At 52.8% G+C, this 14,984-nt stretch overlaps 1 protein-coding gene across 3 annotated transcripts in view; it reads left to right on the plus strand.

The window, feature by feature from the left end:
* Positions 1–14,984, plus strand: part of MCHR1 (melanin concentrating hormone receptor 1) — a 165,569-nt gene that overhangs the window by 64,211 nt on the left and 86,374 nt on the right. For 2 of the 3 annotated variants that reach the window (XM_078659193.1, XM_078659194.1), the window contains exon 1: positions 14,509–14,604. The exons of the other annotated variant lie outside the window; for it this stretch is intronic. In XM_078659193.1, the coding sequence (XP_078515319.1) occupies positions 14,541–14,604 (64 nt within the window). In that variant the 5' untranslated portion in view covers positions 14,509–14,540. Of the gene's footprint in view, positions 1–14,508; positions 14,605–14,984 lie in introns of those variants that run through there. 3 annotated transcript variants of the gene reach the window in all.

Here is a 14,984-nt window from a genome sequence, read left to right on the forward strand (position 1 = left end):
CTAACTCTTAACTGATGTAAATTGCAACATTATTGTTCCCCATGTAAAGCGCTGATTCCTTCGGGTCTAGCCAGCGCTATACAAAACTCATTAATTAAATATGTTCCCAAGCCTACAAAAGTGATCGAGAAAGCGGTACAAGAGCAGCTGTCCACTTACCTGGAGTCCAACTCACAGTTCCATGACTCGCAATCAGGATTCAGACCCGGCTTTAGTACCGAGTCAGCCTTACTCGAGGTAACTGAGTCGATTCGGGAATGTACGGATAGGGGAGAGGAGGCCATGCTGGTCCTCCTCGACCTATCCGCAGCATTTGATACTATCCCCCATGACACATTACTTCTGCGCCTACAAGAGGTAGGAGTCAGTGGAACACCCCTCGCCTGGATTAAGTCTTTCCTCGCGAATAGACTTCAACAGGTGATGCTGGGCTCCTTTATGTCAACAAAAAAACCACTGATTTGGGGAGTCCCGCAGGGCTCTGCCCTCAGTCCGCTCCTTTTCAATGTGTACTTGAAACCACTGGCTAAAGTGGTAGAATCCTGGGGCGTCAGAGTAACTTTTTACGCTGACGACACCCAGCTAGTGTTCTCCTTCAAAGACCATGCTGAACAGTCATTCCACAATTTCCGCCACTGCATGCTGGACATCGTTACATGGATGTCCTATAATAAACTAAAACTCAATACAGACAAAACGGAGGTCCTTTTCTTTAATCAGAAATCTCCGACCCCCCCCAATCTCTGGTGGCCGGCTGAACTCAAACCCCCCCCCCGATACCAGCTCAAGCTGCACGGAATTTAGGTTTTCAATTTGATACTGCTCTCTCCTGCAAAACTCAAATTAATAAAGTCACTTCATCTTGCTTCGGAAAGCTCCGTATGCTAAAAAAAATCATTTCTTATCTTCCTCTAGACTCACGTAAAACGGTAGTCCACGCCCTTATCACCGCACATTTGGACTACGCAAATAGTCTGTATATCGGAGCCCCAGCGTATCTCATACAACAACTGCAGACAGTTCAGAACGCAGCTGCCAGGTTGATCTGCAATATTCCTTACCGACATTCCATTTCACCCCATCTGATCAAACTTCACTGGCTCCCACTGAGACTACGCATCCAATTTAAAGCCTTAACCCTGGCTTTTAGAGCTCTCAATGATCTAGGCACCACCTATCTACGTCGCCGGTTAAAATTTTCACAATCACCTCGTAATCTTAGATCTAACCATCTCCGACTGATGATTTGTCCCCGGTTTCGTCTTGTACGAACGGGAGGAAGGGCCTTTGCAGTGGTCACTTCCAAATTGTGGAACCTCCTACCCACAGAACTGAGATTCCAGACCTCTGAGTTCCAATTTCGAAAAAAACTCAAGACCTGGCTCTTTACCCTTATTTAACCTTCCCATTCCCGATTATCTCTCGCTGAAACTTCTGAACCTTTTGAGATACTGTCTTCAGCGCCGGGACACCTCCGTCGGAGGTAGCTGTGCGCTCTATAAACTTCAAAATAAAAAAATAAAAATGTAGTACTCTATCTCTCTTTGTCTACTTCCCTAGCTCCTATCCCCTCGCCCCTGAATCTCTCCTCTTGCCTAGTCCCATGTCCTTTGTGCCCTTTGATTAAGCACTTCTTCTCTCCTTGTTGGGGAAAGATCCAATACTTATACTCTGGAGTCTCAGCGAACCCGCTGAGAGGGTCCACTGCACTAAGGGAGCCACTCACACTTGAGGTATGGTATGGCACCCCTTGCCAAAGCACTCCCTCTCCCCTTTTTGGGGAAGGATCCAGTATGTAGGACTTGGAGTCTCAGAGATCCCTCTGAGAGAGTCCAATTCCCCTGGGATCACAGCTTACTGGACTTAGGACGTTGCTTTGAATCGTCTCCGGGTTTGTGTCCCTGTCTCCCTCCCCTCCTCTTCCCATGCTGTGTCTCATCCTCCCCTCCTCTTTCCCGCCTTTATTATCTGTTTACTTCCCCTGCTCCTACCCCCCCGAATCTCTCCCCTCGCCTGCTTTTCCCCTTAACTATTTGTGCTTATTGTTTATCTAGACCCGGGGTCTCCAACCGGTCGATCGCGAGCTACCGGTAGCTCGCGGAGTCCCCAGGAGTAGCTCGTGTAGCCCTTCAGCCTTTCCGGCTCCATTTGCCCGCCCTCACCCAAACCAGCCGCTCGGATTGGAGCTAAGCTGGGGTGGGGGCGGGCGAAGAGGATGACGCTCCTCTCCTCTCGTGAGAGTCCGACTCTTGTGAAAACACGCTGGCATCACACTATCTGCCATTGTGCAATGGTGCCAGCGCGGCGGAGCAGTAGGAGACGTGACTTCCATCGCCAAAAGCAGCCAGGAGACGTGCCTTCCACTGCAGGTAAGCAGATAGATAGTTTAGTGATGTTGGATTCTGTTTTTTTATGAATGTGCACAAAAAGCGAGTGGAACAGACGGCAGAAAGGCACAAAAAACGAGTGGAACAGAGGGCAGAAGGGCACAAAAAACAAAGCAAAAACGAGTGGAACAGAGGGCAGAAAGGCACAAAAAACGAAGCAAAAACGAGTGAAATAGAGGGCAGAAAGGCACAAAAAGTGAGTGGAACAGACGGCAGAAAGGTAAAAAAAAACGAGAGGAACAGAGGGCAGAAAGGCACAAAAAATGAGTGGAACAGAGGGCAGAAAGGCACAAACAATGAGTGGATCATAGGGCAGAAGGGCACAAAAAACAAGGGGAACAGAGGGCAGAAAGGCACAAACAAGCATTTGCAATGCAATAGGTCTCGCATTATGAAAGTTTGAGCTATTGGTCTTGTAAATGACAATTTTTTTATTTATGTGTTGGTTTTGAAAATAGCTAAATTAATAGCTTTGTCATTTACAATGCCAATAGTTATAACTTTCGCAAATGTGACACCTATAGCATTTGTAATGCAACATGTTTTGTATTTACGTGACTTAGATGTATTGATATTACAAATAATAATGGCTTTTAATTTTTTTTAATACTTAAATAAAAGTGATTTTAATGGCAATAGCTTAAACTTTTGTAAATAACTTTTGTGAAGATTATGTTCAGTGTATTTTATTGTGACGAAAATCCAAGAACAGAAGTGAAATATTAACATCTTTTTTGTGTCATTTGTAATACAGCTTGAAACATTGAGAGAACATATTTGAACCAGTTGTTGTTGAATAGTTGCACAGATTGATGCTGTGATGGCGCGGAGTGATGTTGTGGTGGCGACGAGGGATGCAGTGCCGTTCAGTGATGCTGTGGTAGCGCATAGTGATGTTGTGGTGCCCCTGAGTGATGCTGTGGTGGCCCTGAGTGATGCTGTGGAGGCCCTGAGTGATGCTGTGGAGGCCCTGAGTGATGCTGTGGAGGCCGTGAGTGATGCTGTGGAGGCCGTGAGTGATGCTGTGGAGGCCCTGAGTGATGCTGTGGAGGCCCTGAGTGATTCTGTGGAGGCTCTGAGTGATGCTGTGGAGGCCCTGAGTGATGCTGTGGTGGCGCAGAATGAGGTTGTGGTAGCGCATAGTGATGCTGTGGTGTTCCAGAGTGATGTTGTAGTGTTCCAGAGTGATGCTGTGGTAGTGCTGAGTGATGCTGTGGTGGTGCTGAGTGATGCTGTGGTGGTGCTGAGTGATGCTGTGGAGGTGCTGAGTGATGCTGTGTGATGCTGTGGAGGTGCTGAGTGATGCTGTGGTGGTGCTGAGTGATGCTGTGGTGGTGCTGAGTGATGCTGTGGTGGCGCTGAGTGATGCTGTGGTGGCGCTGAGTGATGCTGTGGTGGCGCTGAGTGATGCTGTGGTGGCGCTGAGTGATGCTGTGGTGGCGCTGAGTGATGCTGTGGTGGCGCTGAGTGATGCTGTGGTGGCGCTGAGTGATGCTGTGGTGGCGCTGAGTGGTGCTGAGTGATGCTGTGGTGGTGCTGAGTGATAATGTGTTGGTGCTGAGTGATAATGTGTTGGTGCTGAGTGATAATGTGTTGGTGCTGAGTGGTGCTGTGGTGCTGCTGAGTGGTGCTGTGGTGGTGCTGTGGTGCTGCTGAGTGGTGCTGTGGCGCTGCTGAGTGGTGCTGAGTGATGCTGTGGTGGTGCTGAGTGATGCTGTGGTGGTGCTGAGTGATGCTGGGGTGGCGCTGAGTGATGCTGGGGTGGCGCTGAGTGGTGCTGTGGTGGTGCTGAGTGGTGCTGTTGTGGTGCTGAGTGGTGCTGTGGTGGTGCTGAGTGGTGCTGTGGTGGTGCTATGTGGTGCTGTGGTGGTGCTGAGTGGTGCTGTGGTGGTGCTGAGTGATAATGTGGTGGTGCTGATTGATAATGTGGTGGCGCTGAGTGATGCTGGGGTAGCGCTGAGTGATGCTGGGGTAGCGCTGAGTGATGCTGGGGTAGCGCTGAGTGATGCTGGGGGTAGCGCTGAGTGATGCTGGGGTAGCGCTGAGTGATGATGTGGTGATGCTGAGTGATGCTGTGATGGTGCTGAGTTATGCTGGGGTGGCACTGAGAGATGCTGTGTTGGTGCTGAGTGATGCTGTGGTGGTGCTGAGTGATAATGTGGTGGTGCTGAGTGATAATGTGGTGGTGCTGTGGTGGTGCTGAGTGGTGCTGTGGTGGTGCTGAGTGATGCTGTGGTGATGCTGAGTGATGCTGTTGTGGTGCTGAGTGCTGCTGTGGTGGTGCTGAGTGCTGCTGTGGTGGTGCTGAGTGATGCTGTTATGGCGCTGAGGGGTGCTGTTGTGGCGCTGAGGGGTGCTGTGGTGGTGCTGAGGGGTGCTGTGGTGGTGCTGAGTGATAATGTGGTGGTGCTGAGTGATAATGTGGGGGTGCTGAGTGATGCTGGGGTAGCGCTGAGTGATGCTGGGGTAGCACTGAGTGATGCTGGGGTAGCGCTGAGTGATGTGGTGAAGCTGAGTGATGCTGGGGTGGTGCTGAGTGATGCTGGGGTGGCGCTGAGTGGTGCTGTGGTGGCGCTGAGTGGGGCTGTGGTGGCTCTGAGTGGGGCTGTGGTGGCGCTGAGTGGGGCTGTGGTGGCGCTGAGTGATGCTGGGGTGGCGCTGAGTGGTGCTAGGGTGGCGCTGAGTGGTGCTAGGGTGGCGCTGAGTGGTGCTAGGGTGGCGCTGAGTGATGCTGGGGTGGCGCTGAGTGATGCTGGGGTGGCGCTGAGTGATGATGTGGTTGCGCTGAGTGATGCTGGGGTAGCGCTGAGTGATGATGTGGTGGTGCAGTGGTGGTGCTGAGTGATGCTGTGGTGGTGCTGAGTGATGCTGTGGTGGTGCTGAGTGATGCTGTGGTGGTGCTGAGTGATGCTGTGGTGGTGCTGAGTGATGCTGTGGTGGTGCTGAGTGATGCTGTGGTGGTGCTGAGTGATAATGTGGTGGTGCTGAGTGATAACGTGGTGGTGCTGAGTGATAACGTGGTGGTGCTGAGTGATAATGTGGTGGTGCTGAGTGGTGCTGTTGTGGTGCTGAGTGATGCTGTTGTGGTGCTGAGTGATGCTGTTGTGGTGCTGAGTGCTGCTGTTGAGTAATGCTGTTGTGGTGCTGAGGGGTGCTGTGGTGGTGCTGAGGGGTGCTGTGGTGGTGCTGAGAGATACTGTGGTGGTGCTGAGTGATAATGTGGTGGTGCTGAGTGATAATGTGGTGGTGCTGAGTGATGCTGGGGTAGCGCTGAGTGGTGATGCTGAGTGATGCTGGAGTGGCGCTGAGTGATGCTGTGGTGGTGCTGTGGTGGCGCTGAGTGATGCTGGGGTGGCGCTGAGTGATGCTGGGGTGGCGCTGAGTGATGCTGGGGGTGGCGCTGAGTGATGCTGGGGTGGCGCTGAGTGATGCTGGGGTGGCGCTGAGTGATGCTGGGGTGGCGCTGAGTGATGCTGGGGTGGCGCTGAGTGATGCTGGAGTGGCGCTGAGTGATGCTGGAGTGGTGCTGAGTGGTGCTGTGGTGGTGCTGAGTGGTGCTGTGGTGGTGCTGAGTGGTGCTGTGGTGGTGCTGAGTGGTGCTGTGGTGGTGCTGAGTGGTGCTGTGGTGGTGCTGAGTGGTAATGTGGTGGTGCTGAGTGATAATGTGGTGGTGCTGAGTGGTGCTGTGGTGGTGCTGAGTGATGCTGTTGTGGTGCTGAGTGGTGCTGTTGTGGTGCTGAGTGGTGCTGTTGTGGTGCTGAGCGCTGCTGTTGAGTGATGCTGTTGTGGTGCTTAGGGGTGCTGTGGTGGTGCTGAGGGGTGCTGTGGTGGTGCTGAGGGGTGCTGTGGTGGTGCTGAGAGATACTGTGGTGGTGCTGAGTGATAATGTGGTGGTGCTGAGTGATAATGTGGTGGTGCTGAGTGATAATGTGGTGGTGCTGAGTGATAATGTGGTGGTGCTGAGTGATGCTGGGGTAGCGCTGAGTGGTGATGCTGAGTGATGCTGGGGTGGCGCTGAGTGATGCTGTGGTGGTGCTGTGGTGGCGCTGAGTGATGCTGGGGTGGCGCTGAGTGGTGCTGTGGTGGTGCTGAGTGGTGCTGTTGTGGTGCTGAGTGGTGCTGTGGTGGTGCTGAGTGGTGCTGTGGTGGTGCTATGTGGTGCTGTGGTGGTGCTGAGTGGTGCTGTGGTGGTGCTGAGTGATAATGTGGTGGTGCTGATTGATAATGTGGTGGCGCTGAGTGATGCTGGGGTAGCGCTGAGTGATGCTGGGGTAGCGCTGAGTGATGCTGGGGTAGCGCTGAGTGATGCTGGGGTAGCGCTGAGTGATGCTGGGGTAGCGCTGAGTGATGATGTGGTGATGCTGAGTGATGCTGTGATGGTGCTGAGTTATGCTGGGGTGGCACTGAGAGATGCTGTGTTGGTGCTGAGTGATGCTGTGGTGGTGCTGAGTGATAATGTGGTGGTGCTGAGTGATAATGTGGTGGTGCTGTGGTGGTGCTGAGTGGTGCTGTGGTGGTGCTGAGTGATGCTGTGGTGATGCTGAGTGATGCTGTTGTGGTGCTGAGTGCTGCTGTGGTGGTGCTGAGTGCTGCTGTGGTGGTGCTGAGTGATGCTGTTATGGCGCTGAGGGGTGCTGTTGTGGCGCTGAGGGGTGCTGTGGTGGTGCTGAGGGGTGCTGTGGTGGTGCTGAGTGATAATGTGGTGGTGCTGAGTGATAATGTGGGGGTGCTGAGTGATGCTGGGGTAGCGCTGAGTGATGCTGGGGTAGCACTGAGTGATGCTGGGGTAGCGCTGAGTGATGTGGTGAAGCTGAGTGATGCTGGGGTGGTGCTGAGTGATGCTGGGGTGGCGCTGAGTGGTGCTGTGGTGGCGCTGAGTGGGGCTGTGGTGGCTCTGAGTGGGGCTGTGGTGGCGCTGAGTGATGCTGGGGTGGCGCTGAGTGGTGCTAGGGTGGCGCTGAGTGGTGCTAGGGTGGCGCTGAGTGGTGCTAGGGTGGCGCTGAGTGATGCTGGGGTGGCGCTGAGTGATGCTGGGGTGGCGCTGAGTGATGATGTGGTTGCGCTGAGTGATGCTGGGGTAGCGCTGAGTGATGATGTGGTGGTGCAGTGGTGGTGCTGAGTGATGCTGTGGTGGTGCTGAGTGATGCTGTGGTGGTGCTGAGTGATGCTGTGGTGGTGCTGAGTGATGCTGTGGTGGTGCTGAGTGATGCTGTGGTGGTGCTGAGTGATGCTGTGGTGGTGCTGAGTGATAATGTGGTGGTGCTGAGTGATAACGTGGTGGTGCTGAGTGATAACGTGGTGGTGCTGAGTGATAATGTGGTGGTGCTGAGTGGTGCTGTTGTGGTGCTGAGTGATGCTGTTGTGGTGCTGAGTGATGCTGTTGTGGTGCTGAGTGCTGCTGTTGAGTAATGCTGTTGTGGTGCTGAGGGGTGCTGTGGTGGTGCTGAGGGGTGCTGTGGTGGTGCTGAGAGATACTGTGGTGGTGCTGAGTGATAATGTGGTGGTGCTGAGTGATAATGTGGTGGTGCTGAGTGATGCTGGGGTAGCGCTGAGTGGTGATGCTGAGTGATGCTGGAGTGGCGCTGAGTGATGCTGTGGTGGTGCTGTGGTGGCGCTGAGTGATGCTGGGGTGGCGCTGAGTGATGCTGGGGTGGCGCTGAGTGATGCTGGGGGTGGCGCTGAGTGATGCTGGGGTGGCGCTGAGTGATGCTGGGGTGGCGCTGAGTGATGCTGGGGTGGCGCTGAGTGATGCTGGAGTGGCGCTGAGTGATGCTGGAGTGGTGCTGAGTGGTGCTGTGGTGGTGCTGAGTGGTGCTGTGGTGGTGCTGAGTGGTGCTGTGGTGGTGCTGAGTGGTGCTGTGGTGGTGCTGAGTGGTGCTGTGGTGGTGCTGAGTGGTGCTGTGGTGGTGCTGAGTGGTAATGTGGTGGTGCTGAGTGATAATGTGGTGGTGCTGAGTGGTGCTGTGGTGGTGCTGAGTGATGCTGTTGTGGTGCTGAGTGGTGCTGTTGTGGTGCTGAGTGGTGCTGTTGTGGTGCTGAGCGCTGCTGTTGAGTGATGCTGTTGTGGTGCTTAGGGGTGCTGTGGTGGTGCTGAGGGGTGCTGTGGTGGTGCTGAGGGGTGCTGTGGTGGTGCTGAGAGATACTGTGGTGGTGCTGAGTGATAATGTGGTGGTGCTGAGTGATAATGTGGTGGTGCTGAGTGATAATGTGGTGGTGCTGAGTGATAATGTGGTGGTGCTGAGTGATAATGTGGTGGTGCTGAGTGATGCTGGGGTAGCGCTGAGTGGTGATGCTGAGTGATGCTGGGGTGGCGCTGAGTGATGCTGTGGTGGTGCTGTGGTGGCGCTGAGTGATGCTGGGGTGGCGCTGAGTGATGCTGGGGTGGCGCTGAGTGATGCTGGGGTGGCGCTGAGTGATGCTGGGGTGGCGCTGAGTGATGCTGGGGTGGCGCTGAGTGATGCTGGGGTGGCGCTGAGTGATGCTGGGGTGGCGCTGAGTGATGCTGGGGTGGCGCTGAGTGATGCTGGGGTGGCGCTGAGTGATGCTGCGGTGGCGCTGAGTGGTGCTGCGGTGGTGCTGCGGTGGTGCTGTGGTGGTGCTGCTGTGGTGGTGCTGCTGTGGTGCTGCTGTGGTGGTGCTGAGTGGTGCTGTGGTGGTGCTGAGTGGTAATGTGGTGGTGCTGAGTGATAATGTGGTGGTGAAAAATGTTTCTCCCCTGGCTGAACCACTTACTGTCAGTGGGATTAGAAGCTCTTTTAGTATAAGGTGGGTGGGTGCTCAACCTTGCCTAATGCGGGTACGCCAACTGAGCTTTCGTTATCGTCCTCCATTGCAGAACAGATCTTCCTGCCATTAAACTATATTAAGGAAGGTACTGTAGTTTTCTGAAAAGCCTAAACTGGTTTGATGGCTTTTAAGTCGGACTACTGAATTATGGAAAAACAATTGCTTTAAAAGTATCAGCTTTCAAGGATGACATGACAGAAAAATATGATGACGTGTGCCACCTTTTTTTAACTTTAGTGGCAAATGAGTGGATACAATGGGGTTTACTCCAACACTGTCCTACTGGTGTGGGCACAGCAGAGAAACAAACAAAGCCCGGACGTAAATTGTGCTCTCATTTAACAGAAAAAGTGCATCATCGTTCAGGGTTATTAGAGTACACATCTAGTCATCACACTTAGAACATGGAAAGAGAGTATAAACTAAACAGCAGAAATGAAGTGATGAGTGATACAGTGCAGCACTAAGAAGGATGGAAACACTTGTACAGCCTTTCTGGGAGAACTAGCAAATGAGACACTTGCATCTGAAGTGTCTGTACGGTTGGGCAGGGAAGTGTTGCGACGTTCGCTGCATTATTTTTGAGCCTCCTAGAGACCAATCAGACCGCTCTAAAAGCGATGTGGGCATGAAACCACTAAAACTCTCAGATAGCAAGCCCAGTACTGATGCTGCGCCAAGCCTGACTCACTATTGTGAGCGGTGGAACAGTAATTTTATTTCCTGCTCAAACCACAATGGATCTTTTGGTGAAGTGTGTGTTCTATGTTAAGTGTAAGCCAATCACAATGTTAATTCAAGGGTGCATAACTCTATACAGAAATATTTGCCATGTATCGAATTTAGAAATATGTAAGGATTCAGCAAATACAAGGAAGATTCTTCAACTTTCTGTCCGAGGGGCAGCAGTAGTGTTATGGTCTCAATGTATGTATTAACCATAGATTGCGCAAAGGTATTCTAAGTAGCACAAGGAGACCTTACAGAGCAGATGTCTTCACAAGTAACACTTAACAAGCGAAAATACTCTACACATGGAATAATGCTGTAGAATATGGGGGAATAAAAGACGGGTTCCTGTACTAAAAACACAATTCATTTGAAGATTACAAATAATGTTGTATTGGCTGGTAACTCGACCCACCTGTGTTACCATGCTAGCTATGAATGGAATGCAGAAGTACAGCGTAAAATGTGGTGTGCTGTACTACGATGAATGCTGGAAAGAAACAGCTGGGAAGCAAAATGAAACAAGTGCAAAAGACACGCAGGATACTTAAAAGCGGCCGCGAAATTAAATGAAAAGCGCCCGCGAATTGAAATTAAAAGCGGCCGGGAAATGCTCTTGGCCTTGCGGGGGCGGGGAGCGGATCCCTTTGAAGAGAAGCTCTCGGCATTGCTGTGGCGGGTCTGATGCAAGGATGCGAGGCAGGCGGCTCGGGGAGCAAATGGCAAGCGCGTGCACGGGCACATGCACTCGGCGCAATCCGCCTGGTTTAGCTTTCGTGGATTCAACTCTATAAGTCTCGACATCTACAATGCGCAAGCGCATTGGCAGAGGTCGAGACCTAAAAACGAGTGGAACAGAGGGCAGAAGGGCACAAAAAATAAAGCAAAAACGAGTGGAACAGAGGGCAGAAAGGCACAAATAACGAAGCAAAAATGAGTGGAACAAAGGGCAGAAAGGCACAAAACACGAGTGGAACAGAGGGCAGAAAGGCACAAAAAACAAAGCAAAAACGAGTGGAACAGAGGGCAGAAAGGCACAAAAAACGAGTGGAACAGAGGGCAGAAAGGCACAAAAAATGAGGGAAAACGAGTGGAAGAGAAGGCAAAAGTGGCACAAAAACAAGGGAAAGATGAGTGGCACAGAGGGCAGACGGGCACAAAAAACGAATGGCACAGAGGCAAAATACAGAATACAGAAATATGGGGGCAGCGAGGGGAACAGAAGGGAAAACAGGGCAGAGACACGGGGCAACGAGGGGTACAGAAGAAAAGACCGGGCAGAGAGAGCACGGGGACAGCGAGGGGAACAGAGGGAAGAAAAAGGGGCACATACCACGTACAGGCAGCGGGGGAAGACAGACAACAGCAGTCACAGACACAACAATGATAATACAGGCAATTCAATAAAAGCAATAAAACGTTGAAAGGCACATGTGTAAAGGTTACTGTTACTTGGCAGGCAGGTAAAAATAGATGCAGCCAGGATCAGCAGTAGGATTTTCGTGCTGCTGTATGATTGCTCACTTTCCACAAGCCCTTGGGTACCACTGCCTCTTATAACTCTGCAGTTATCTGTGTCCAGTAGTCAAGGCCAAGCTCATGATGCGGCAGGGGGGGGAGTAGAGGGGTATGGGGGGCATGGGATTGAGGGGGCATGACTGTTAAGTCATTGTTCAGGGCCACTGGTATTATGTTGCACTGTTGGACCAAATTATGCAGCTGCATTACAATGATTATTTCAATGACAACTATTACTGAAAGGTCTTAATTTTGGACCTATTAATTGAAATGTCTTGAAGCGTCACAAATCCAAAGTCATTCCTTTTGGTGTTCTAGGGAACTCTTAAGTCAGGCCTGTCTTGGGTATGTTGTTCAAACCACAGTATAGGCTCTGATGAAATCAGGCTTAAAGTCAATGAAACTGGGTGTGGGGGGTTTCTCGGAAAAATGCGCGAGTTGCTTCGGGTTCAGTAGCTCACGACGATTTTCACTGGCCAGAAGTAGCTCTGACTACACAAAAGTTTGAAGACCCCTGATCTAGACCTATATTGCCATGCTCTAAGAACTGTGTAACCTTTGTAATGATGTAACCTATAAAACGTCCATTTGGTGCCATTGAAACAGACAAACACTACAACTCCTAAAATGCTCTGTGTTATCCAATGAAAGTAGTATCCGGTATGACATGGTCTAGCGTCTACTGTAGAACAGCGCCATGAAGGCTAATAGGAGTGCTGTGGGGTAGCGCCTAGTGGTTGCAGAGTTTGGGGGAGCGGCACAGATATGTATCAGATGCAGATTTAGGGGGTGGTGCGAGTTTGGTTTCTCTCTATTTGATTACGTCCCCGCAGTGTGCAAGTAATGCAGTATTTCACACCTGGACCAAAGGTGGTTCTCGTGTTTGTGTCTGACGTTCAGCAGAGGGACCCAGCCCCCGAGGGACTAGTCTGCAGTGCGAGGGAAAGGTCCAGCGGGGCCACCTTTCGGATGGGTAGGGGAGACCAATCGCTACAATGCAGAAAGAGGCCAGACTCGGCGAGGACAGGCCTGGATGTGCTGTGGAGAAATTGACAGGCACTGCAGTGGAAATAGAGGCCAGGCGCGCAACACCCATTGGGCTCTTTGAGAGGCCACATAGTTCGGGCTGTGCAGAGAGAGGCCAGTCTCTGCCGAGCCGAGGGAAGAGGGGCCCAGCTAGACTAGTTCTTCAGAGAGAAGTATAGGCGCATATTTACAAGGGAGCGAGAGGTCAGGCTCTGCAGTGAGGAAAGAATCCCTGAGACATAGGGGCCAGAATCTGCAGGGGAGAGAAGGGTCTGCAGAGGGGAGAGAGAGGCCAGGATCTGCAGGGGGTGAATGGGGTTGAGGCTCTGCAGAGGGCAGAGAAAGTACAGGCTCTGTAGGGATAAGGGGGTGAGGCTCTGCAGAGGGAAAAGAGAGGCCAGGCTCTACAAGGGGGAAAGAATCCCTGAGACAGAGGGGCCAGGATCGAGAAGGGGAGGAGGGAGGCTGTGCAGAGGTAAGAGAGAGGCCAGGCTCTGCAGGGGGAGAGGGGTGGATGAGGCTCTGCAGAGGGAAAGGAGAGGCCAGCCTATGTAGGGGTGGGAGGGTGTAAATTCGCTGCCTCCCCATTCGACCTCGGTCGCCGGCATAGAGGGGGTTAAACCCTCACCATTATCCGGGAGTGGGCGGGGCTTTAACTGGATTGCAGCAGAGCCCAAGACCAGAGTCCACCCCGCCCCCAATGTATCTCTCCCATCAGAGCCCCCAGGACCCCCTCCCCCGCTCATCTCAGATCCCCACCAACCCCCCGCCAACCACGTCCAGCCCTCTCGTCCCGGGCTGCTCGCCCTCCTCACCTTCGGTCCTTGCAGACCCCCTTACTGTCCGCCACATCCCCTCACCCCGACCATCACAGAACTCCGCCGTTCCTTCATGGACCCAAAACACAAGACCCCATCGCCCTACAACCCTAGGAAATTACCCAGATCCCCCTCTCCTCGGACCCCCTCTAACTACCCAGACTCAGTCATAACCCTTCCCCTCAGCCCTCGCTCGCACCCGCCAGACCCCCAGCTCACTGAGACCCCCTGCAGACTACTGCAGTATCTTATAACCCCCCTCCGCGCATGAACCGCCCCCCATGCTCCGAGGCCCGCCAAAACAAAAGAGGCTCCGCTCCAGCCTGCCCTCTTACATCCGCCTCCTCTCCCCCACAGCGCTTGGCGCGCTTCAGGCGCTACACAAATGGTTAACATAGATGAATCTCAGAACCCATCAGATCGTTTCCGACCCCCTCAGCCCCTTCATACCCCCCCGGCCGGTCTCTTACAGACTCCTCAGGTTAAGTCTATCTCCAAACCCTGTCAGGCTCCTTCAAACCAGCACCAGTCTCACACGGGGGCCACGCACCGCGGAGCGCTCAGGTCTCTGAATCCACAGACCAGTCACGCAAACCTCCTCACCTGAGACGCTTCGGACAGTCAGACCCCCTCAAACCATATCCGCTCCATACAACCGAGACCCCCTCACTCTTCAGCCCCCTCCAGACTCTCGTACGTCACAGCTCTCTCAGACCCCTCAAACCATATCCACTATACAACCCCCAGACCCCCCCTCTTCAGCCCCCTCCAGACTCTCGTACGTCACAGCTCTCTCAGACCCCTCAAACCATATCCACTATACAACCCCCGGGCTCAGACCCCCCCTCTTCAGCCCCCTCCAGACTCTCGTACGTCACAGCTCTCTCAGACCCCTCAAACCATATCCACTATACAACCCCCAGACCCCCCCTCTTCAGCCCCCTCCAGACTCTCGTACGTCACAGTCACAGCTCTCTCAGACCCCTCAAACCATATCCACTATACAACCCCCGGGCTCAGACCCCCCCTCTTCAGCCCCCTCCAGACTCTCATACGTCACAGCTCTCTCAGACCCCTCGCCCCACAGAGTCCTAGGCCCTTCAAACTACAAATCCATCTTCGAACCCTCAGAAGTACTTACACCCTCGTGCACTCTTAATCTGCACCCCACCCCGTGTACACCTCCACAGACACCCCGAGCTCTCCTCCCCCTCCACCCTCTCCTCCCCCACCCTTCCCTCCACACTGCCGGCCGCCTAGGGGCCGGGAACGGGTCATGGACCTGTCGCCGGAAGTGGACCGCTTCAACTCCTCGCCGGGAGCCAACCTCAGCACGGCCCGTGAGTATGGGGTCTGTGACGCTACCACCCGTTGCCCCCTCCACACCGGACACTCGCTCTGGATAGAAAATAATTAGGCCTCCCAGTTCTATAGTACTTACATTTTAAACCTAGATGTCTGTAATTTTCCATATTTATTTTTTGCCCACATTATTCATGTTTATCCTAAGCACAAGTCCTAAAAAATTAAGTGGGGAGACTAACCTAGTTAATAAGTATGCAAGTGACATCACTGCGCGTGACATCACAGGAAAAGGTATAATAGGAAGTTACATCAGATCTAAAGCCCTCGCATATATGTTTAACATGTCTATCATGAATATATTGAGCACAATTTAAGAATACAGGGAAATCCTCCTGATTTAGTCAGAACATTCACA

This window comes from Lissotriton helveticus, chromosome 1_1, assembly GCF_964261635.1.
Source record: "Lissotriton helveticus chromosome 1_1, aLisHel1.1, whole genome shotgun sequence".
Classification (NCBI taxonomy): Eukaryota; Metazoa; Chordata; class Amphibia; order Caudata; family Salamandridae; genus Lissotriton; species Lissotriton helveticus.